This window comes from Leopardus geoffroyi, chromosome C3 (assembly GCF_018350155.1).
Source record: "Leopardus geoffroyi isolate Oge1 chromosome C3, O.geoffroyi_Oge1_pat1.0, whole genome shotgun sequence".
NCBI lineage: Eukaryota > Metazoa > Chordata > Mammalia > Carnivora > Felidae > Leopardus > Leopardus geoffroyi.
The window spans coordinates 110,259,444-110,285,241 of record NC_059338.1 but is presented as its reverse complement, the minus strand read 5'-3'; the positions used below and the strand labels follow the sequence as shown (position 1 = coordinate 110,285,241).

The 25,798-nt window shown below is 45.7% G+C and overlaps 1 protein-coding gene across 3 annotated transcripts in view; it reads left to right on the top strand.

Annotated features, from left to right (window-relative positions):
- Nucleotides 1-25,798, top strand: part of CPQ (carboxypeptidase Q) — a 549,973-nt gene that overhangs the window by 478,338 nt on the left and 45,837 nt on the right. Inside the window, exon 8 of one of the 3 annotated variants that reach the window (XM_045454135.1) lies at nucleotides 1,310-3,460. The exons of the other annotated variants lie outside the window; for them this stretch is intronic. Coding sequence (XP_045310091.1) covers nucleotides 1,310-1,338 — 29 coding nt within the window. The 3' untranslated portion in view covers nucleotides 1,339-3,460. Of the gene's footprint in view, nucleotides 1-1,309; nucleotides 3,461-25,798 lie in introns of those variants that run through there. 3 annotated transcript variants of the gene reach the window in all.

Genomic DNA, 25,798 nt, shown 5'->3' with positions numbered 1-25,798 from the left:
CCACAGGAGTCACAGTGTCACCTCCAGGAGACTGGGAGGAAATGGAGACTCAGCCCACCCTCCTAATTTAATCTAAGAGGAACCCAAGCCCAGCCAGGTTGAGGCATTTGGCCAGTGGACGTAATGAACCCAGAAGTCAGGCCTCCTCCATCCAGCATGCTTTTCAGGTCTAAGGGCTCCGGGCTGAACCAAACACAATGAAGAAAAAGCAACAGCTTCCCTGAAGTGTTTATGCTTTCTCAAATGCAGTTAAGTTTCCACAGGTTTTCACTGTGGCCATCCATCAGAATGAGGAAAGATAAAAAACAAAGCAAACCCCCCCCAAAATGAATCTGGGCCACCCAGACCAATGGCCCAACCTGAGTGTGTTGTGAGCCAAAGTGAACCAAGAAAACAGGTAGATAGTCGGGGGTGGGGCATGGCTCTCAGTGCTATGAAGCTGACTCTGATGAGCCTGCCAAGTAGGAGGAAGAGGAGAGGACACAGAGACAGGTGTATCTGACAGACAACCTCTATCTCCTGTCCTGTGGTGGGCTGAATTCTCTCACAGATAGTTCTGAACCTGCTTTTCCCAGCACTATCGGCTGAAGAGGTATTTGGCATGATTTTCTGCTTCATCCTATTTTATTACCAACCTTTCTCCACACGTTCCAGTTTTGAACACAGATAATTAATGGCAACAAGGATTTTCCAGCCCACAAAAATTATACAGAAATGGCTGAAATGATGTCTTGATGACAGAGGAAGAAAAATCTCCTTATAATTTGCAGTGCAAACAGACTGCTGCCCCCATACCTGTGCCTTTTCACGTCCAAATCTGGGGGGTGACTTGATATGTGATCTTAATTGGGCATCTTTTAGAAAGGATGTCACATCTGAACTTGACTTCAGGAAATTCTGCCCCCATTCATCTTAGTATATAAGGTTAAACTAACGTTTTTCAAGTGAATGCATGATTGTATTTCTTCCCCCCTGACACACACACATGCCATGTCATTTAGATTCAATTCTCAAAGTCAAGGCATTAATACTGACAATTCATCTGACTGTTTAAAATGAATTTTTTAAAAGGAGATAATTTCACACATACCAAAACAGATAGCTCACTTTCCCAGACTTGATGCATAACTTAGTCTTAGAAATAATAAAGCCAGGAGCTCAGACAAAGTGAGAGGATGGGCAGAGAAGCCTGGTAAAGGACTAAATCTTTGATAAGAAGTTTGGATAGGAGGGTTGGAGGCAGGAAGTGACATGTGATTTGAATGTGTTCCCATCTTTTTATTTTATTATTATTATTTTTTAAATTAAGATTCAAATTCTACTCAATCTGCTCTTTAAAAAGAGAGGAAATTGCCAGACCCAGAAGAACCAGATATCATCAGTCAGGAGGCTTTTCAGTTGCAGAGGAAAATCAGGAGCTGCCATTAGATTTCCAGCTATTCTTCTCTACAAATGGAGCTGTCCACACTTTACCAAGCATCTCACTACAAGAGAAGAATTTGTGAGAAAAGTCAAAATTTGACTCATCATTCCTGTATCCAAAAATGACTAAATGATAGCAGCTTTTTCTTCATTATATAACTCGATAGACTTTTTAAGAATTGTGCTCCTGGGTGAATCTCAGCCACCCAGTGAGTGGCCTCCCTGGCTTCTGCCTATGACTTGCAATGCTTTGTTATTGAAAGATCCTGGCTGACCATGGTCACATCACCCACCTTTGCTGGCCTCACTTCCCTCTTCTATACAATGAACCCAGACAGGGTAAGTTCTGGCATTTCCACTCTGCCTTCTTATAGTTCTAAGCCTGCAGTTGGAATCCATGTTTCTATTGAAGTGATGATCTGTGAACAGTCAAGAAGGAATGGTTCTAACCTTCTCCCACCTCGTTATCCAGAAGTGGTATTCTAACAGATGCCTCTTCTACATATGATACTTAATGCATCCATCAAGGATTCACCTACTTGCCTATTCCTTCTGTTGGGTACCACTCCCTGCCTTCCTTTTGTTTCATTATAATTGCCTTCCCCTTCCCACACCTTACTGTGACAATCATTCATCTGCTTGATAAACTTCCACTGAGCACTTCCACAAACACAGAAAGGGAAGGACCTGATTTCTGACCTTCAGGCAGCAGTAAGATAGTGACCAAAGGCTGGAATGCAAGATAATTTCAGAGGAAAAGGAAGTCACGTGGCATAAGGATTTTTTTCCCCAGGAAGCAAACAGGAGGAATAAGGAAAGGAGTAGGAGATGCTCCCAGAAATAACCTGAGGATGGCTTGCCATGAAAAAGTTCTGGAAGTGCTATCTGGCATTGCTCTGCCTCAGCTTTGGTTTCTCACCTCTGGTAAAACTGGTAAAACAGCTTATAAAACCAGATTTCAAAGCATCTCTCACTATTTGCCTCCAAGAAACAAGTCTCTAGACCTCCACACATAGAGCCATTTTTGGCAAGAATTTACTTTCTGGGGAAAGGGAAGGAAACGAGATAGAACAGACTATTCTGAAGGAAGGCAGAGAGGGAGGAAGGAGGGACAGCTAGTGGAATGATAATCAACCAAAATAAAAATACTGGACTCTAAACAGATAGACCTACATCTAGAGCACAAGATTATTAGTTCCCACAGAGACTGAATCTTTACAGATATTTAAGCTGGGAAGGAAGGAAGCAAACAACTCTTAATTTTTATATTTGTGAGAAGTATCTGAATCTTGGCTTGGGAAGTAATGAGAGGGCCTTCAACGGTCAGAAATGATGCCTTGAACAATTATAGTGCCATTCTTGCTCTACAAGCAAGCAGACTGCTTTCCTGCCCATCCTGAAGCTATTATCATTGATATCTCGTTGTCTACTCTGTTCACTTCTAAGAACTTCCCTGACCTAAGGAAGGGGGACTTACAGCTAAACACTGCTCCCCTGCCTTTGGAGCATATTCTTTATTTTGTGTTTCAACCATCCAATAAAATGTGGAACACAGACCACTGACATCAGACTCACTAGGGACCTTGCTACATACTGGGTCCTGGCTTTCCACCCAGAATGTCTGACTTTGAATCTGTGTCTAAAATTATCTTTTTTATGTATGCATTTTCTTAGTTTGTTGTTGTTGTTGTTGTTCTTCTCTGCTCTATCTTCAGCCCCCAGGAAAGTCCTAGGAATTTAGATGCTACATAAATATGTGTCAAATAAATGAATGAATCAGTATATCACACGCCCTTGCTGATGGGTGACTGGTTTAGGAAACATGACCAACATGACACTAGCCATTCAGTGCGAGACCTGATTCAAGTTCTGGGGCTTTCGTTGGGAATGAGAAGTTCCTTTTCTTGATGGGAGTAGGGTGATTTTGCTTGAAAATAAAACTAACAAAGAGGAAAAGTGGAACCAAGAGATGGAGTGAGGGCAACCGAGTCCTGCGGTCTTGTCCACGACCAGAGACAATAAATTCCTGTGTGTTGAAGCCATGCCAATGTGGATCTCTGCCCCTCATGGCTGGAGGAGACCTGCCTGAGCAGTCCCTTGCCTCCAGGCTTCACTCGTGTTTCTGGGCTTCAGCTTTTAAGAGCAGGGATTATGTCCTCTATTCTTTCTCTACCTCTCCTGATAGATCCTACTGTCTGCTCTTGGAACTTTAATGCAGGGCAGGGCTTTCCTTCCATCATTATACTTTTATGATTATTGTAAGAATTTGATCTTGAAAATTGCACTTGAAAGTGACTTCAGAATTTACAAGTCCTTCCGTATCTATTATCTCCTATGATCCTCTCAACAACCCATTAATCAGCAGTGGAAGTAAATCCTCCTCCACTTCATGGATGGGAAACTGGCCCTTGAAAAGATTAAGATACAGCCCTGGAGTCAGCTGACACCACGGCAGGGCCCAACCAGGATTCCAACCCAGGCGCTCCGATCACAGTTTTCATGCCTTCTTTTTGTGGAAAAATAATAGGCCCACAGTTCAGTGAGTTTTTCCTGATAGAGCCTTGAACTCCAGCCATAAAGGACACTTCAGATTCCCTAGGCCTTGTCAGAATGTTGCCACACTCCACTCGTGGATTTTGTAGGTGGAGCCCATCTCCAGGAAGATGGTGCTCAGGCCTGGGGTGCTTGCTGGAGCTTTAAGATGCCCGATGACAGGCCATCAGTTGAATTCATGTCAACAGCATCTTCCCAGATGATTCCTGGAACACATGGTGTGGATCCAGACTACAGGATCGGGATGGAGCCCATGCTGTCACTGTGGAGTTTAGCAGAGGAATGATATATTTTGGGACTTGTGACCAGACAACATCCGGAGACACAAGAGAGAATTCTGCATCAAGACAACATTCCCCTTCACAAACACCTAATGGTCACTCTTCAGACGCTGGTGCTGACTTCAGCCTAGACACACACGTGCATACACATGTGCGCGCGCGCGCACACACACACACACACACACACACACACTTGTAATTTATTTATTAGGTTTTTAAAAACCATGCCCTTTAGGAAATGACTATGGATGCAAGCCCAGGAATAAGGTATCAGTAAAAAGCAAATATAAAATGATACTAATTAAAACTGTAGCAGGATATAAAGATCAACCTAAAACACCACCTTGTGGAGAATAGTCAGTTTAAAGACACAAGTCAGAATATAAAGGTTGGCAAAACCAGGTTGTACTTAGGGGGGGTTGAGAATTTAACAGAATCCTTTGTGGATTTAAAACTTGCCATCAGAATTGGAGCCATTTTCCTAGAATATTACTTGAAAGTAGTTAATACTAGTAGTTATAAAGATGATGATAAGTATGTTAGCTGAAATAAACAATGAATAATGCTTGCTAGTTAGCAAACAACTCACTTGCCACGTATCATCTTACTTGAGTAGAGCAGTCCCGATAGAAACATGAAGTCCACCACAGGTAGTTCAGAGGCAATCTCGTGGGTTATCAGCTGATGTTCTGAATCACAGGCCTTCAGAACAAGAAGGAATCATTGAGTCCAACCGGATCATTGTACAGATGATAAAAATAGTCAGCATTTATTAAGCCAGACCCAGTGCTACACACTTTGTGTTCATCACTTCATTTTATCCACGCAATCCTCACCTCCAGTTCACTGATGAAGGAACTGAGGCTTAGCAAGATTAAGCCATTTACTAGTTACTTTTTATTCAACTAGCAAGTGAGAGAGCCAGACCATACAGCTCAAAGATGACCTCTCTGGTTCAAGATATGCAGCTGGCACAATCCTAAGCAACCCTGCATTTTTCCTTGCAGAGAGTCAAGGTGATGACAGATATTTTTGCCTTGGAAGCAGAGGGTCCAAAGAAGACAAATGGGAGGCAGAGGACCTGTGTTAACTAGCTGTTTGACCTTTTGAAAATCAGACTGCTATGCCTCATTTTCACCCTCGGTAAAACAAGACACTTAGACTAAATGCTCTCTAAAGAATCATCCAGCTCTAACATTCGATGATACCACGAAATACATCATGTGTGGTGATAGGCATGTGTGACAGGAAGGGAAATTTTGCTATTAACAAAAAGAAGAAAGAGAGGAATGGCCTTAGATATTTCAGCACTCAAGAAAAGCCGCAGAATTCCTCCCAAGGAAGCTTAGAAATGCAATTATGGAGTCTTTTGGGTTTTAACATATTTCTTATAGAAGGGTCTCATAAGTCTTCTGGTGCCCATAACTTAGCGATCACAGCACTTCAGAATCCTTCTCAACACATGCCCCAGGTGGCCACCAATAAATGATCAGAGTGGACATGCAGGATAGAATGCATTTTTTTATCCCTCCCCGTGAAGAATTCTTGGGTCTTAAAAAAAAAAAAATGTACACACACACACACACACACACACACACACACACCCCTACAAATATAAATACCTTATATATTTATAGGTATAAGGCATTTAAATGTATACACCATATATATTTAAACATATGTATACCTTACAGGCATCTCGAGGATGTACTGTAGTGGTCAAATGGTGGACGGGCGGAAGCCTCTCGGACTCGTGCCAGGCCTGCTAAATGCATTTACCTGGGACAAGGTTAAAATGCATCTGAGGTAGCCAAGCTGTGGTCATCGGTCAGGTCTCACTGTCACATTCATAAACTCTCGGTATTAAAGCTTGAACACCTCTAAGGATAGAAGTCAGCATCCTGGCTTTCAGCCAGGGGAGAGAAAGAGCAACTTCTCAGGGGGAGTCCACGCCCAGACCATGGGGACACCTCGCGGGGAGAATATAGCTGCTCTCAGAATGCTGACTCCCACAGGGCTTAGGGGCAAACACACAGATTCTCCTACAGATGAAAGCACCCTATCAATCTATCTCCCTTCTTTTTCCTTAGGGAGTAGAGATGAGCGTGTGGGATCAGGGCAGCCAGCTGTAAATGATGGCTGAGGGAGGAGGGGGTGAGGAGACAGTAGACGGACGGGCTTATGGGCCTCCAGATCCGCCTGGTCCAGTAACCACCAAATCTCTGCTCAGAGGCGCCTCTCCGGGAGGGAGGGCGTACCCGCCCCTACTCTACCTGGACTGCCCTTTGCCTCCTTGTTCTTGCCGCCTTTTCTCTGTGAGAAGTTGAACGATAGGGCCACGGCTGAATGAAAACTGCCTCAAATACAGCTTTCTTCTACAGCACTCCCATGAGGCCCTTTGATTCTCCCTGAATGTTCTCGATGAGAATAAAAAAGGGTATCTCTTGAGGTCCCAGTAGGTGTTCAGTTAACACACGAGCACCAGTGGCCACTGAGCCCCAGACACAAAGGAGATATGAGAGAAAACAAGGAGGGCGTGGTCCTTAGTTCATGGAACTAGCAGCCTGGCTGGGAAGCTGGCTCAGATAGATAAAATCATAAATGGAGGGGCACCTGAGTGGCTCAGTCGGTTGGGTGTCCGACTTCGGCTCAGGGCACGATCTCACGGTTGATCAGCTGTGCTGACAGCTCAGAGCCTGGAGCCTGCTTCAGATTCTGTGTCTCCCTCTCTCTCTGCCCCCCCCCCCCGCCCCGCTTATACTCTGTCTCTCTCAAAAATAAATAAACGTTAAAAAAATGTTTAATGATAAATGGAATAGTTGTTATGTACCAAATGCGGTGAGGGAAGACAGTGGCTATGACAGCATGAAATGGGGGCCCAACCTAACCTGGGTAATAAGTAGTGAAAGATCACACGTTCCCACCAATCTACACATATCCGCAGAGCTTTGTAACCATAGCTACACCCTTAGCTTCACTCCTCCGCATCAACTTCAGGCATCTGCCTAAAAAAGCAATCCCCAAATCCAGGATAAGCCATGTGTCCTAGCTTCTAGAAGCTGCAAGAGTTCACCCAGGGAACTCTCTGGAAGAGCCATTTTCCCTTGTGCCTCCCCCTCCCCCGGCCAGTCTGAGGAAGGGGAGCAGCTCCCTGTCACTACGAATCCTTGGTTTCCCTTATCCTTCCCCTTTTGCTATTCAGGTTTTCCAATCAGTTCCCCAAATGGAATTCTCTCCGCTTCAAATCTCCGGTATATTTCAGTTTTCCTGATTGGACACTGACAGACACAGGGTTCAAAGATGGCTAAGAGTTGGCCCCATCTTCAAGGTCAGTTGAGGACTAGCCCTTGCCCTTCAAGAGCAAGAACACTCAGGTCTCCTCTCCTCACTGCCCTGTGAGTGAGAGGTCCAGGAAGAGAAACCCCCTCACTAGCCCCAACTACATGTGTCCAACAAGAAGCTGACTTGTTGCTGGAGACTGAGAGCTTTCTCATGGTAGATATATGGTACCTGAAATCTGCATGAAATGTTAGAAGTAACTTAAAAAAAATCAAACACAAATCGCAAAAGCATGTGCTGAAGGAAACTTAGCTGGGGAACAGAGAAGAGTGAATGAGGGCCGAAGGAGAGAGTCAGAAGGTCAAAGGTGAGTAGTAAGGAAAAGAAAGAACTTGAATTGATTAAGGTCACCTTGGCTTGTTGCCTAGACTGGGCATGATCTACCCAGTCAAGGAACTGGGTGTGGCTGCATGGCCGATTTCAGCCTAATGCCAGCTGAAACATCTAAACCTGGCAGTGAAACCTTGACTTTTGAGTCAAGCCATGCCCTAGGTGCATGACTTTGAGTGGGTTGTTCTACTTCCCTAGGCCTCAGTTTCCTCTTCTGTTAAAAGACTTGGAGCTGGGAGAGGGAGTGATATTTAATTTTTTGTGTCAATTTGGCTAGGCCACGGTACCCAGATATTTGGTCAAACACATCTGAATGTTGCTGTAAAGGTATTGTTTATTTGAGATTAATATTTAAATCGGTAGACTTTGTGTATTAGTAGACTTTGAGTAGAGCTGATTATCCTTCATAATGTAGGTGGGCCTCATCCAATCAGTTGAAGGCCTTAAGAATAAAAAGACTGACCTCCTCTAAGGAAGAAGGAATTCTGTTAGCAAACTGCTTCCAGACTTGAGCTGCAACATCAACGATTCCTGGGGTCTGCAGCCTGCAGGCCTACCCAATAGATGTTAGATTTACCAAGGCTCCACCATCATGTGAGGCAATTTCTTGAATTAAATCCTTCTCTTCTCCCTCTCCCTCCTCCTCTCTCTCGCTTCCTCCCTCTCTCCCTCTCTCTGTCTCTCTTTCTCTCTCCCACTTACCTCCTCTCTATACACACACACACACACTCACACCACACACCTCCTTTTGGTTCTGTTTCTCTGGGGAACCCTAAGTATGACAGGGAATAAGGATTTCTACTTTACAAAGATATTGTGAGGTCCTCAGGAGAGTACCAGGTACCCTAGAAGTGTTCAGTGTCACCCCTAAGAGAACCTTGGTTTCCCCAATGAACAGGATCCGACATCATCAGCCTCCTCACAGCCCGGCAGATGGAAGCGTTCCTGTCCTTGTGCAATGTGTGGTGCATTCAGGAGACCTCGGTGCTACCCAAGCCAGTCACCTCATTGCATGCTGAGGACCTGGCAAAGCTGGAACTGGACCCCAGACCCAGATCCACACCACTCACGTTCTTTCATTGAGTCACCCCACCCTTGGATAGCATCCTGGCCACTTGGAAGATAAAAGCAAGGACCTCAGTCTCCCCAAGGTCTCTGGAAGCAAGTTTACAACCCTCGGGAGGCTACCGCTGGAAACAAACATCTGCCTCCCTTTTTCTCTCCCTGCCTTCACCTAAACCCAGAAGAAGGGGCTGTTCAGGTTATTACCGAACTCAATCCACAGGTCATCTGTAACCAGATCTGCTTGTGACCAGAAATTTTATGGACTCGTGTAATGAGTTTCCTGTGGCTGTTACAGAAAATTACCACAAACTTGGTTTAAAACAACACAAATGTATAAAATTAAAAAAGAAAGAAAGAAGAAAGAAAGAAAGAAAGAAAGAAAGAAAGAAAGAAAGAAAGAAAGAAAAAGGCCCCCCACTCTGCCCTTAAAATTAAACACACACACACACACACACACACACACACACACACACACACACAAATTTGTTCTCACAGTTCTGGAGGTCAGAAGTCCAGAATCCAAGTGTCAGCAGGGCACTCCAGGTGCCCCCTCCAGAGGATCTAGGGGACAATCCATTTCCTGCCTCCAGGTTCTGGTGACTCCCAGCATTCCCGGGCCAGTGGCCACACCGCTCCAATCTCTGCTCCACCTTTGCATCCCCTTCTCCTCTGTGTATGTGAAATCCTCCTCTGCCTTTCTCCTCTAAGGACACCTGTGATGGCATTTAAAGTCTGCGTAACCCAGGATAATCTCCTCATCTCCAGATCCTTAATTGACAGCTGCAAAAACTCTTTTTTCCAAATCATGTAACATTCACACATTTTAGGAATCAGGCCCTGATGTATGGGGGGGGGGGGTCACTCTTCAGCTTCCCACAGCTCAGTTCCCCTGATGCCCTGAGTTCAAAGGAGTTCCCATCATCCTCTGGGTAACAGCAAAAACCAAAGCCCCACTGATCAGGGGAGAGGTTGTCCCGTGGACACCTGAGGGAGCCCACTCCGAGACCGGGGTGGGGTGGGTGGTGAATGGGCATGTTTGCCGTAATGGAGACACCCTAGCCCTGCACAAGACTGACTGCTTGAACACCTTCCAAAAGCTGAGTTTGTATGGAAAGAGCCTTGGCTGGGCTCATGCTTTAGGGGGAATGGGTGGAGAGAGAAATGTCAGAGTCGGCCCCAGCAGAAGTTTATACTGGCCCAGGAAATCATCTGGGAAAAACAGTCTCACTACCAGACCACTTAAAAGGAAGACTCGGAGGATCTTTTTTCCCTCATCTGTGGAGTTTTCCATGCCAATGAAAGCGGCTTAAGTTTTCTGCCACGGCAAACTTGTTCTCCCATGTCCAGCCCCTCTCTCAAGAAGGAGAAGACCACCCATCTTCACATCCACCAGCATGATACTCAGCATGAGAACATGGAGTCCTTGAATTATTGAGCCTGATATCCAGTTTTCCTTTCTCGCGGGAATGGGCGGCAGGCAAGAACACTCCAGACTTGCACTCTCTTTGCTCTGGTCCTCACGCGGACACCTTTGGTCCCTCGTGGACTTGCTTCCTTCTCTATTGCTGTCTCTCTCTCTCTCTCTCTCTCTCTCTCTGTCTCTTTCTCTCTCTCTCCCTTCTCTCTCTCTTCTCTCTCTCTTCTCCCACCCACCCCTTTTGTGTAGCAGGAGGCGTGTACACATGTAAAACCATAACCCTCAGAGCCTCACTTCCAAGATGGCTCTTTGGAGGGTGCCCGCTGCAGATGCGGCCGGCATCCTGGCCATATCTTCTTGGCAGTCGCCATTGCCATAAACGCCAGCCCAACGCCAACTGCCAGCGAGCCCTGGCACACTTGGCCCAAGGGCTGTCTCTGACTGCCAAAGCCCCCTGGAGCCCACCAGGAGTCAATGGTCACACACTGTGAGGGAAAAGGCCCTTGACCAGCTGCTGGGGCTTCAGCTCCTCTCTCCTCGGGCAGGGTAACTCCAAGGTCCATGTTCTACACTGGGCCCCAGCGATCCTGGTGGGATTCCACTCTGTCCACAGTGGTACTTACTTGATAATGAACCTTTATCTGGCTGCCTTCCCATCTCTGTCTCACTTCCCCACGCCCTGATTGCTTCCTGTAATCACCTCCCAAAGATACTATTTGCACTCAAATACTTGTCTCAGAGTCTGCTTCTGGGAGAAACCCAAGCCAGGATATCCTCCTGTCATCTATTTGGGACCGCCTGTGTTCCCCACACGCCCGCAGGCGTGATGCCTTGGAGGAGTAACTTTCCTATCCGCTATTACAGGTTCACACCCTGAAATCTGGTCTCTTTGGTCACTGGGTGAGAAAATGGATGTCACCCGCGTATCCTTACTGTTCTCATCAGACACGGCCATTTCTCCTGCTTGCTTATTATCTCACTTTGGCACCCTAGTTTAGCTTCTCCCACAACAAACACATACGTGCTTCCTTTCAGAAGCTAGTCCAGGGCTGGCTTATAGTAAACCTCAAGTTTTTCTTGCTATTTTGCTTGTTTCTCTCTCTCTCTCTCTCTCTCTCTTTTTTTTTTTTTTTTTTTTTTTTTTGCCTCTCCCTCTCTCTCTCTCTCTTTCTCTCTCTCTCTCTCTCTCCCCTTAGAAAAGACTAGCTAATTGCCTCTGGACAATTTTGCTTGTTTCTCATTTTTTACCCATTTCTCTCTCTGCCCCTTCTGTCCTTCTGTTTCTCTCCCTCCCTCCCCCATTCTCTCCCCAACCCTTTCTCCTTTTCTTCTAAGACTGGTTAATGGCCCCTAGAACAATTCAAGTTGATCACTTGACCTCCTTGCTCTACACTCAAGTCAAATACAGCCAAATGGCTCTCCCAGGGAACCATTTATCATCACTCGCCACCACAACACCACTGTCAAATCAAACTGGGCTTCCTGAATCAGCCCTTTCCAAAGCTGTTATTATTTACTTGTTTGGTCTCTGAATTCCTTCCACTTAATTGACATCATTTTAATGCAGACAACCTTTTGAACTGTATCTGGGTGGCTCGGCCTCATTGACTTGCATGCCATTGCTTCCATCAGTGACAAGAACCCTGTGTCAACTTCACCCCAAAGTTATCTATGACCTCAGTAATTATTGTTCCGCTGCTGGGTGTCTCTCCCCATGTGTGGCCATTGACTCCTGGCTAATAGTAATGCTTGCTCATGTGATTAAAAAACAAAACCAAATATAAAAAAAGATATTTCAGCTGTTGGGCATTTAATCCAACTTCCTCAGTGGTACCCCGATAGAACCCAAATTCCCAGAAAAAACCCTGACCTGGGTTCTAAAAAGTGAGGTCAGTGTTTGACACAGTCCCTGGTCTTCCTTTCTGTCATGAATTTCTAAATGATTACAAGGTTGGTGGGTGAGGGAAGCCATGAAAGGCAGTGCTCAGTGCCTGGGCTTCAAAATCACACAATCCTGGTTTATATCTTCGTCCTATCTTTTCTGCAGCCTGTGATCCTACGCAAGTAGCTACTCTGAACCTCGGTTTCCTTAAGTATAAAGTAGAAATGATAAAATCTACTTTTCAGTGTGGAGTAAAGATTAAAAGAGGTAATGCATATTTTATTTATGGGTCGTCTGTGGAGAAGAGTATTGAAACTTTGACTCTCATGGTGGATTTGATGATTCCTTCTTGAAGTTCTGGTAATGCATGTAGAGAACCTAACACAGTATAGGCATGGAGTCAAGAGTTTATAACCACACACACTTAATAGGAAGGAAGCTAAAGCATGCCAGTAGACATCCAAATTTCATCTCTAACAAAATATCATTCTAAAGCAGGGGTCTATGGGCCAAATGTAGCCTGATACCCATTTTTGTATGGCCCGTTTTTTACATTAAAAAAAGTGTTACTTAAAAAATGAAAAAAAGAATATTTTTGACACATTAAAATTGCATGAAATTCAAATTTCAATGTCCATAAGCAAAGTTTTATTAGAACTCAGCCATCCGCATTCACTTACATGTTTGTCTGTGTTTGACTGCTTTCACACTGCAAAGAGTCGCCTCAGCAGAGACCATATGGGCCACAAAGTCTAAAATGTTTTCTATTTGGTCCTCTATAGAAAAAGTTTTCTAACCCCTGATCTAGATCAACATTTTATTTCAAGAACATCTTCAAGTTATCTCAGCATTAATGAGAGTCTATTAGCTGGGCCAATCATAAAGCAAGATGCTGGCATAACTCAACCTTCTACCCTGCACTGGTGCCCAATCCCCAGTTCCACATGCTGTGGCCAATCCCGCCGTTGACTTAAGGACAGCAATGTGAAGAGGCACCAAGTAAGAAAAGAGATCTCAAGACCTAAATTAGACTAGAAAATGTGTCTTTGATATTCCAGATCTTTCAAAAGCCTGGTCCATTTTCATTTCTGTACCTCTGCATTGTTTATCTAGTGCTATCCCCCAGCTGCCACTTAAATACATCGGTCTCTTTGAATCTTCTCAATAGCTCTGTGAGTTTCAGTATCATTATCCCTATCTTACGGGTGAGTAACTGAGACCGAGAGAGGTAAACAATATGCCCAGGGTCACCAGCTAAGAAGTATAGAGGGAAGGCTTTAAGTTAGGGGTTTTTTTCTGGCTTCAAGAGCCCTTGGTCCTATCCAATACACTCTGCTACCTCACATATGAATTTCATTCTAAGAAATGGAAGAGAAAAGCGTAAAGATTTTAAGGTAAAGTCTGAGCTCTCATCCGTTTTTCACTTAACCAAGTGTTTGGAGAGGGATGCAATGCCGTGGTTGTGGGGTCTTTAGTACGGTTGGGTAATCACACCTGACGGTAAATTACTTGACTGGATCTCTATTTCACATCTGTCAGTGTGCACCATATGTCCCAGGATGTCCAGGGACTAACTTCTCAACACTTGGGATTTGGAAACTTACTCCTAATAGTGAGTGGCTCAATGACCCTCCAAATTGGACTGTGATGTGACTTTTGCCCTAGAGATACCACCACACAGCGAAAAGCATCACCAAGCCCGGACTGCCATGTAGCAACTTCGGGTTGGGTGAGAGGGCCTGTTACAGACAATCACCCTGCCAACAAGCTGTGCTGACCTGGCTGTCCTCTTGGTCAGACCCCTGTGCCGCCGGCCTGAGAACTTAGGAAGCTTGTCTATTATAGGGGATGGGTGGGCCAAGAGGAGGGGACAGAGGGATCTTTCCAACATTCCTACAAAGAATCCAAAATGAGATACTGGGCTTTAAAAAGAAAATTGTTGTTTTTGGATAATAACTTAAAGCAAGAGTCCAAGTCCTTAGGACATCCCGATAAGAATTCTGTCTGGAAACACGGAAAGTCATCTTTTAGTACAAACACTCCAAAAAATACATCTGAAAGCTCTGTGTAAAAATATGAACAGCATATTTTAATGTTATAAAACTCATCAAACATTTAAAAAAATGAAGTCTAGAACTAGATATTAGGGGAGGGTTTAATCTATTTTTAAAAGAATTAGCATAAAATATATTTCAAACACAAATATCAAAAAAGACCCCCAAAAACAAACAAACAAAAAACCTACAGAACAAATAATTAACTATAGTGAATAGTTAGAGGTTGCTAGTCTATGCCTTACAGTCAGTGTGAGGTTCTATCACGGACCAGGTTGAGGATAAACAGTTTCCTTTAGTGAGGCTTTTTTATAGCTGAGACCAAGCTGACAGAGGGCAGAGAGACTCAAAGGAGGGAGGATCCAGGGAGTCCAGAACCTGGGAAACCAAGAAGAAAAATAGGAGGGCACAAATGGCAGGTGCATCCAAAAAACAAAGCACGGCCCACACTCCTATAAATGGTTTATGGGCATTCATTTATTTGTCCCACATGCGCACTCACTCTCTTCCCCCCAACATCACCCCATTATAGGCCTTTTCAAATTTTATACGGACTTGAGTCACTCAAACCATTTGTCTCCAATTAAGTAATTTTTTAAAAAAATGGCGATTATTGCCAACACCCACTTCCTGCTATCTGCTATGCATTGGTATCATGCTGTCCTAGCACAGCTCCAACTATTTGAGCCATAGTTGGGCCATGATGAGGGTACACTTTGGGTCTTCTGGGTGCAACATGACACATAATTTCCACTGGGAAAGCAAGTCAGTGGTGGGAGAAGAAGTTGTGAGCCCAGATGATGCTCCTGAATGTATCTGGCAGCTCTGGACATAGAAGAAGACTGGGCAGCCAGGACGTGATGAGGAGTCCTAGTGTGGGGTGGAGTGCTGGAATGATGCCATCTCCCCCCACACAATTAGATCACAAAGCTCAAGATGATTAAATATGCTGCACCTGAAGGCAATTCTCCAATGCCAGGAGGAATGAGTTATTCAGCCATTCTCAATAACTCATACTACTTACCACCCATTCCTGAGCAGATATGTTCCAAAGCCATGCTCTGCAGAAGCTGTGCAAAGATAAGGAAGAGTGCCACGTTGTATTTGCAGGTGCTCAGCAAATGTCTGTTGGATGGATGGATGGATGGATGGATGAAATAATGAATGAATGAAGTCCTGCTTTCAATGTTTTCACACTCCAATAGAGGAGACATAAGCATGGAAAAAGTAGTGCTACAATGAAGGTACAAACTGGGAACCATACTGAACCAAAGGAGTGACTGATTACTTCTACTTGAGTGGGTCAAGGGGCATTGGGTTTGAATCTGAAAAAAATGAGTAGAGGCTTTCCAATCGTAACCCAAGGAGAGAAAATAATATGTGCAAAAGTATAGAGGTGTAAAATGGGATGATGCACTTGGGGAACTGTAGTTGTTCAATATGGGTGGAGAGGTCGGGATGCCTGGATGGCTCAGTCGGTTGAGCTTCTGACGTTGGCTCAGATCACGATCTCACGGTTCGTGAGTTCGAGCCCCGCATTGGGCTCTGTGCTGACAGCCCAGAGCCTGGAGCCTGCTTCGGATTCTGTGTCTCCCTCTCTTTCTCTGCCCCTCCCCTGCTCACACTCTGTCTCTCTGTCTCTGTCTCTCTCTGTCTCTCTCACACAAATAAATAAACATTAAGAAAAAAAATTTTTTTTAAATATGGCGGGAGAGGTGAGTGTGGTCATTGGGATTTGGAGAGTGTCAAGAGTAAGAAGTTAGGGATTAAGTCATGGAAGGCTTTCTGTGCTATCCCAAGTAGTATGAACTACCAGAATGAGAAATGGAATTCAGGCAGAACCTTCCAGTAAGGTTTGAGTAGGCACACATCCAAACACCGCTGTCATTCCAGAACAAAAGAATGTCATGACTGAGCTGCCAGTACCCTCAGGGGGCTCAAAAGTGGGGGCACTCACCTGTCCCCTGGCTCTGCCTTTGCCACCGGAAGGTCTGTGCGCAGTGATGGTTACTGCCACGCTGTTTCTTCATGCTGGCTCCACATTTCCTCTCATATTCAGTCTTGCCTCAAGACACAGGCCAAACGGAAATAAACTGCCGCGGTTGGCCCCTTTCCCAGAGAAATTATATTTAGCCCCCCAAAGCAGCAGGCTTCAAAACGGTGTGGTCATCTGAGCTAAAAATGGCCATCCAGAAGGAGCTTGATGTAAAAGTGATCCAGGGCCAAGGAACGGGCCACTTTGAGTAAACGATTATTGTGTGCTTCCAGGGGTCCTGTTCTCCGGCACTCATGGGCTGGGCCAAGTTAAAACAGATGGGCATGTGACACTATACCATCAGAAGCAACAATAAAAGGGGCTTTTCTGTATGGCCCCAGGCCCAGAGCCAAGGCTGGCCAGGGCAAATGTTGCCAGGCTCCAAAATTGAGCCTCTGAACACAGATAGCATTTACTGTGTCATAATATCAAAGGCCTTTTAGAACAAATGACATGAACAGGCATCATAGAATGGGAGTAATAAAAATGGCAAGCATGTGTTTTTTAAAGTTCAACCATGGCAAGGAAATGAAATATAAAATGATACCATTTTTCAAAAAATGTTTTTTCAATAATTATAGACAAGGTTAGTGAACGTTTGGGAAATAGGTACTCTCACACAGTGCTAGAAGGAATATAAATGGGTTCACCTCTTCAGAGTTTTGTCTTTGGGAAAGAGCACTTTGACCGTGGGAGTCAGAATGGATTGGAAGGAGCAAACTCAAAGCAAGGAGACCACTTGAGGACAGGACACCAGGCAGAGGGGAGAGTGACCTGGGTGTGGTAGCAACAGGGTGGAGTAATTAAACCAAGTGAACAGTCAGAATTCACAAGTCTCGGGAATTGATTGGACTGAATAACTGGGCAGACCATGGCCTTCACTAGAATAACAGTCATCACCTTTATCAGCATCACTAACCTTCATAGATCACTGAGTGTGGGGAAGGCACTGTTCTGAGCACTTTACAAGTCATAATACATTTAATCCTCAGGACAGCTCTCTGAGGTAGGTGCTGTTCTTGTCCCCCTATGACAGATAAGGAAACTGAAGCACAGGAGTTGAAAACTGCCCAGCGTTCATACATTGAGATTATTCTCCTCACCTTTGTGTATGATAGTGTAAAAAATGGAAATAACTTCAAAATATAGTGCTAGTGGATTGAGTATATAAATGGTGGTAACTGCCATATGGTCAAATGTTATGTTTTAGAAGAATATTTGATAAAGGGAAAAAGACATACAACATAAGTGGGGGAAAGATCAGTTACAGTTTCTGGGGGGAAATATATATATAACGTTCCCATTATCTGATGGGAAAAGGCCACTTAAAGTGAATCCACTTAGATCATAAACAAGTGTTACGAAATGAATAGCAAGAAAAGAATCGATTAGAGTTGTATCTGAAAAGTTAAGCCAAAAGGTATAAAATTTTATTTTCTCTTGTATTTAACACTATATAGGTTATAACTAAAATTTTGAGCTAATTCTTGGAACCCAGACTGAAAGGAGGGTTGGATATATTCTTTCTGACAAATTACACGCTGGCGACTTGAGTCCCCCCCCAGGCAGAGACAGAGTCAAGGACCCCTGTGCTGCTCCCTGTTTCAGGGAAACATCAGGGAAGCATGGCTGAGCGACCGCAAAGAGAAAGGCAAGGTAGGGATGCAATATAGGGTGCATTGTCAAAGTCACTCCCGAGGGCAACTGGGACATAATCTCACCGACCTCGGCAACCTTCCGAGGATGACAGAGAAGGCATCTCAGAGTGGCTCCGGGCACCGACCGTGAGGACTACTTCTCTGTCAGCTCCTTGCTCCACTTGGCTTGTGGGTTGTTCCTGGGTTGCTCCCAGCGCTCTGGGCTACTTGTGTCCATTGGAAGATCAGCACTGGGTCTACGTCATCAGAGAAGCCCAGGAAGGAAGGCAGGGATGGGAGCCATCAATGTGAAAGCTCCATCCTGAAGCCCTGGCTGCAGTCAAGGTGAGGCCAGAAGCACGTGAGTCTGGCAGTCAGAGGTGCCCAACGTGACAGCACAGCACAAAAGCATTCTCCTCTGAATTATAGCACAATCATAATGGAGCTTTTGCAAAGCATTGCCTAGACATTTGAGGTCATCGTCATTTTCCCCAAAGGCCTTTTTTATCCTTTAATATTCTACGTTTTAAACCACCTTCCATAACCTCCTCTTGCTAAGTTTCCCTTCTTTCATCGTTAACTGACCTGACCCTACCAAACAACATTTGTCGATAGCTTTGTATGGGATTCCAGCAATTCTCCAACAATATTTTTATCAGTGTCACAAAACGATGCACCTTTCCCAAAATTTGGGATTTCTATTTGTAGCGAACTTGCAACGTATTTCCAATGAGTAGAGAGCACAGCCACCAAGTGACAATATCCTCGGAGGGCACAGCCTCCTCTTCTGTGTCTGCAAAGAGAGAGGGGGTTACCCCAACACCCTGGAGAGTTGAACCTGACTCAACTGAGCCTCCGTAAGATGAACAAGATCACAGAACTTTATTCACAGGTGCCTGAAATGTAGACAAATGGGCCTTTACATAGGAAGAAAGACACAAATTCCCGCCACTAAAATCCTGGGTACAGCCAGCACCCCGTGACACACATTGCCCCAAGCTGCAGCTCCTGCCTGCGTTCTTACCCCCGAGGTATGCGGCTGCGTGTGCTACTGTGTGGGGAGAACATACAGGTGGCTGGGAGGTGGGGGAAGATATGAGGAAGTATTCTCCAAAAATCATAACTGGAGGCAAGAATGCAATGACACAGGGGAGTGACAGGATCCGCGTAAGACAGGAGCTTTTTTCAAGAGTGATGTTGTGAAATCTGAACAGCCTCGGAGCTCGGGCGTCCAGGGCTCAGCGGGTATTCGTTTCATAACCCGAGACCAAAAGCGTTCGGCTGAGCTGGGCTGTAATTGAGTGCCACCAGGGGTGCTGCCAGCAGCTCATCAAACAAAAGCACCAAAAGCTTCTCTTTGAGCCGGAAAGGCACAGGTGGAATCTGCAGGGCCTTGGCCCCACTGGAAACAGAGCTTCGTCTGGGGGGGGGCGGTGGTAAAGGGCTGTGATTACCAGCTGATCCGACCCAGGCGGGGTTGTTCCAGGGCAAAGGGAAGCCACTGCCAAGGGAACTGATGCCAGAGTGCTACACAAGTGGGTGGGCACTGCCTGCTTTTGTTGACGTGGCCCTTCTGGCTGCCAGCTCCCTTCCCACCACTGCGGCTGGGAAGCAACTCACCGACACACGCATGTCCAAGGCCTGGCAGGCCAGCCCCGCTTCCCGGCAGAAGATAGCAGCATTCAGGCACAGCTGGAGGGTCACCTCTTCACTACCAAATGATGGGGAACCATCAGCCATGTTCAAAGCAGCAGCCAAGCCCATGTTCGCCTGGGGAAGATTGTAGCACACAGCTCAGAGAGGTTAAGGAATGAGCACAAAGCAGCCTAGCAAGTATCACAGTGGGGATTTCGATGCAGGTTGTCAGTCACTAGGGCAGACTGTGCCCTTTCTGCCCTATCTGCTGTCCCTTCGAGGAATGGAGCAGCATTTCTCATTGGGGACGTTGTTGTGACTCAGGCACAATAATTTGCTCTTAATCGTACTGCCCACCCATTAGCATTCTGACCCACATCCCAAGTAGGTAGCATTCTCCAGCTCAAACCACTCCACACATTTCCAACACCCCCACATGGCCCTCTTGAAAACTACCTGACAGAGACCCAGAGAGTCAGAATGCCTCATCTGGGAGCCCAGCTCTGAGTCTCCCCTCCTGCCACATGACCCACACATCCATAGATGGGGCCTCCAGGTGGTGGTGGGAGCTGAATCAGGAAAATTCTCATTCATTAGAGGCCTCTTTGTGTCTGTCCTGAAATCTAACAAGGGACTGAATATATGTATAACCCAGAGGACTCTCATCCCTACTTCTCTCTGGGCATCCCTGAGAGCCTGATCAGTCATTGACAAAATTGAGAAGGCAGTGAAATTTATTTTGGGTTCCCTCCTGCTTCCCATTTGTTGCTTCTCTCCTAGATCCCACAGGGTACCTTTCTCTGCCCAGTGCCCCCTGCCATCTTACCCACCTCTACTTCCCCATAATCTTCCTGTCCACCTACACCATCCAATCCATATGCTCTCAGTGTCCTTAGCACAGCCTCCTTCTGAGGCAAACACTAATGAATTCTGTCAGTTGAACCAGTGAAATTGATGAAGTCTGTTGCCTCTCCCAGAAGCATTTGTGATTCAAAAACTTATTAACTTCATGACCTTATTGAAAAATGGGCCCCTTGGTGAATAGACATTTTTCCAAAGAAGGTATGCAAATCGTCAACAAGCATACGAAAACCTGCTCGGCACCACTAATCATTGGGGAAATGCAAATCAAAACCACAGTGAGTTACCACCTCACACTCATTAGGATAGCTACCATCAAAAAGCATAAAATAACAAATGTGGGGACTATGTGGAAAAATTAGACCTTTGTGCATGGCCAGCGAGAATGCAAAATGGCACAGCCCCCGTGAAAAACAATATGGTGTTTCTGAAAAGAATTAAAAATAGAATATCATATGATCCGCAATTCCACTTCTAGGTATCTATGTAAAAAAAAAAAAAAAAATGAAGCAGGGTCTCAAAAAGATAATTGTGCATCCATGTTTATAGGAAACTTATTCACAGTGACCAAAAGATGGAAACAACCCAAGTGTCCATTAACATCCACGAATGAATGGATAAACAAAATGTGGTATGTCCATACAATGGAATATTATTCAGCCTTGAAGGAAATTCTGAAACATCGTACATCACTGAATCTTAAGGACATTATGCTAAGTGAAATAATCCAGTCACAGGACAAATACTGTCTGGTTTCACTTAGAGAAGGCACCCAGAGTAGGCAAATCCATAGAGAAAGAAGTCAGAACGGTGGCTGCCAGGAAATTTGGGGAAGGAGGCATGGGGAGCTGTCTAATGGGTACAGAGTTTCAATTTTGCAAGATTTTCATAGAGTTTGGGAGATTGGTAGCAGAACATGTGAATGTACTTAACACTACTGAATTGTACACTTAAAAAGGGTTAAGATGGTACATTTTATGTTATGTGTATTTTACCACAATATTTTATTTTTTTCCCAAGGCAAAATGCTATTTATTTATTTATTTTTAATATGAAATTTATTGTCAAATTGGTTTCCATAGAACACCCAGTGCTCATCCCAATGGGTGCCCTCCTCCGTGCCCATCACCCACTTTCCCCTCCCTCCCACTCCCCCATCAACCCTCAGTTTATTCTCAGTTTTTAAGAGTCTCTTATGTTTTGGCTCCCTCCCTCTCTAACTTTTTTTTTCCCTTCCCCTCCCCCATGGTCTTCTGTTAAGTTTCTCAGGATCCACATATGAGTGAAAACATATGGTATCTGTCTTTCTCTGTATGACTTATTTCACTTAGCATCACACTCTCCAGTTCCATCCACGTTGCTACAAAGAGCCATATTTCATTCTTTCTCATTGCCAAGTAGTATTCCATTGTGTATATGCAAAAAAAAAAAAAAAAAAAAAGCTTAAATCCATTTACTTACAAAGCAAATTTTATATCACTACTGTAAAGATAGAACCATTATGGGGCGCCTGGGTGGCTCAGTCGGTTAAGCGGCTGACTTCGGCTCAGGTCATGATCTCATGGTCTGTGAGTTTGAGCCCCACGTCGGGCTCTGTGCTGACAGCTCCAAGCCTGGAGCCTGTTTCAGATTCTGTGTCTCGCTCTCTCTGACCCTCCCCCGTTCATGCTCTGTCTCCCTCTGTCTCAAAAATAAATAAACGTTAAAAAAAAGTTTTAAATAAAAAGATAGAACCATTAGCCATAAAAATTACCTCCATAAAAAGAAATATTTATTAAATTCTACTTTAAGAAAAAATGTGTTAACTGAAAATAACTAATTGTGGTTGCTATCAAGTATGGCCAGTGTGGTCTAGGAAAGGAGGCTGAAAATAACCCAGGCCAAAGGGGTGTGTGGGGCCCCAGCCCCTTCCCCACCCTCAGAACTCTGAGTAACTCCGGCTAAATCCAGGGAGGCAGGACAGCAGGCCTGGGAGTTATAAGCATTGAAAGGGCTCTGGGGCTGCCCACATGGCCCTGCCTATGGCCCAGCATAGAAGGTGATCAGACACAGTGGGTCATTCAGCACCAGGTGCCTGAGTCCAACTGCTTCAGTTCTTACTTGCTTGGCCATTTACTAGATCTTTCAGCCAGCAGATTACTTAGCCTCTCTGAGCTTTGAAGGCTTCCCTACCTGTGGATAGAATCCAGCACAACATGAGTTTATGGTTTTGTTGAATGAATGGGAATAATATAACCTTTGTCATAGGATTGTTGTGAGATAGGTCTGTAGCTCAGAGTGTGCCTAGCCCCTGGTCTGGACTCAATGCAGAGCTATTATGCTGTTCAAAGGTATGGTGACCTGCCCCTGGCCCTGACTCAAGAAAACAAAATGGCATGAATTCAGGTGGTGGGTGACACTCAGAAGGGGCACTCTATGGTACTGGACCATCAGTCCACTCCTCTCCTGTGCAGGAAAAGACCTAGTAGCCACCACCTCCCACCCCAGAGAGGAGATGGAACAGTTTAGTGAGTCGGGCCCCATCTTCGATCTTGGGGACAGGATTCAGCCCTAAAGGGGAAAAGGTGAACCAGTAGGCCCAGCCCATTCGTAACGACATAACTCTGGTCATCACTCCTTAACACCAGGCCTTCAGCTCCAAGACTAAGTCCAGAGCCATGGCCGGTGGGCTGAGGCTCAACCATCTTGACCAGGTCAGATCAAGTTGGTTCCAGGAGTAAACTTGACCCAGACGGTTGGGGAGCATGAGGCTTCTGTGGCACTGGCATGACCCTCTTGTGAAAGCATGTCTTCCAAATTCAGATCCACGGGGCCTTGAACTTGGAAGCATCCTGTTGTCCATTGGTACCCATCAACAGGAACAGAAGTGAGGACAAGAGGCCGCATTAACCCAGAATTGCCCTGTCTTGCCGGTGTGGCCCTGGGGGAAACAGAGAGATTGATGCGGTGGTCCCTGACCAGCCAATCCCTGGTGAGCAACTCAAGGGATCCCACATTGGAACCCCCCGTCTGCTGTGTGGCCAGCCCCAGACATCCATCAGTTTCCTTCCTTCTGAGACCACGAGGTCCTCCCGGGGAACTTTTTACCCCTTCAGGCAGTTTGGCCGTGCCACAGCTCCTGGCACACCTGTGGCTGCGCACGAGCCATAGACGAAGCAAGTGCCCAAATAATGCAAATCGGCTGTGCCTTTGGCCTGTACCCACAGGGCACCCCTGACCAGGCTCTCAGCTCTCTGCCAGTGGTCCTCTGATACCACGATGCTTTATGCTGAGTTCACCACCTGAGCACGGGCACGGCTGGCCTGGCCATTGGAGGCAATAGTCTGGGCACAGCAGGCAGAAACAGATTTGTTTTACAGTCACCGCCTTGAATGCGACGCACATCCCTTTTCCAAAGCGGGCACCACTGGCAACTTCTATCTGAACTTCTCGGAAACGTATTTGGCAAATCACATGCTGACAGGTTTATCTTGTTAGCTGTCAGGATGAGTAAGGAGGCACGTTGCATGCCATCATTCAGCCTGAACGGAGCAAAGCTACTACTCGAGAAATCTGACAAAATAAGTACATTTCCCAACCAGATTTGTCAGATTTCTATTAATCCTTTGTTCAGAACTTGTCGTAATTGACCTTAAATAGACCTCCGATGACCCAGGGAGGTGGAGACCTCACGCAGTCATGTGCCCGACGTATTAAAGCCACGAGCTGTGGCACAGCCCTGCAGAGACATGTAATGGAGCAGCTACCCAGCCTGCATCTGTATGTTTTAGTTGTCTTTCAGTATCTAGTTACCCTGAAGGAGCCACTGAAAACCATACATCCAGGCCTTACCACCAATGCAAGCTGAAAGCCAAGGGGCAGGTGAGGTAATTGCCACATTCTTAACGGTCCCGTCCACCTTTCCAGACATCCTGAGCAAAGCCCTGAAGTGAGTTCAAACGCAGAGGAAATGATTAGAGCAAGGGTTCTGGTGATACAAAGATTTCATGGTATTGCAGGACTTCAGAGTAGAGAAATGAATAAACCCGCCCCACTCTCTCTATCTTCTCTGTTAGATCAGCCCTGCTCTGGCTTCAGGCGGCAGACTGACTCAGATCGGTGACACTTCAGGGGTCCCCAAGAGAGAGGGCAAACCCACCCCTTGCCCTAGCCTAAGGGGACAGCCTTCCTGGGTGCAATCCCTCTGAGTGAGATCGGGTCCGGAACTATGCTTGTTAAAGCTCTCCGGAGGGGGGCCTGCTATGTAGACCTGATGTACCCCCACACCAGGAGAGGGTGCTCTTCCGGCCCCAGGCCTGGGGCTCTGGAGCCAGGGTCAGAAAGGGCAAAACAAACATTGAAAGCACAATTTTATTTTCTCCAAAGGTTCTATTTTATCTAAAAATTCATAAAATATTTATATCATGTGCTTGCTCTGTTGAGATAATCAAAATTCAAAACTTCTCCCTAACTCTCTGAGAAAAACTGATTTTCCAGGAACAAAAAAAAAAAAAAAAAAAAATATATATATATATATATATATATATATATATATATATATATATACCTGGTTCATCCTGTGGCCTTATCTCCTAATAACAGGTAGAATTTCTGGAGCATTTACTAAGTACTGAGGAACATCCTAGAGCTTTATCTGCCCTAATTCCCTTAAATCTCACACCTGCACTAGGAGGGAACTGTCTTTATCCACGTTTCACAGACGAGGAAGCTGAGGTTGAGGGGATTACATGAAATCGCACGCAGGGGAAAGATGTAAACTGGGGCTTGTATCTAGTTGTTTGCCCCCCAAGACTCGTGCCCTTGACCGTTACGATTTACAGCCTTCCAGCATGAGAAGCATGACCCCACACTAGAGGCTGTTTGCTTGCTGAGCAGAGATGGGCTCTCAGTGACACTGCCCCCAACAATGACAACAACGTGCATGCAAAGCCAGGCAGTGAGCAAGCCGAGGGCCTAGAACGCTGCTGTCCCTCCTCCAGGTCAGACCCAGCCCAGGAATTCCCCAAAAGAGGAGTTTGGAGAGGCTCAGAAGTGAGAGCCATGTGACAGCCAGGGCCTCCACCTCCCAGCCTTCCTTCCCACAGAGCACAGTCGGAGAGCACTGTCAGGGGAGTCCACCACAGAGGGGCACACGCGCGGTTGCATCAGCTGGGAGCACAACTTCCAGAGGGTCGGCCCCTGGAAGCCACGCGGCGGGTGTCGTGGCTTTGCTTTGGCATTTGAACCTGTGTATGCTCTCTAAGCGCACGCCTCAAAGACAGTTTCAGCGTCTGCCTTCACTAAACAT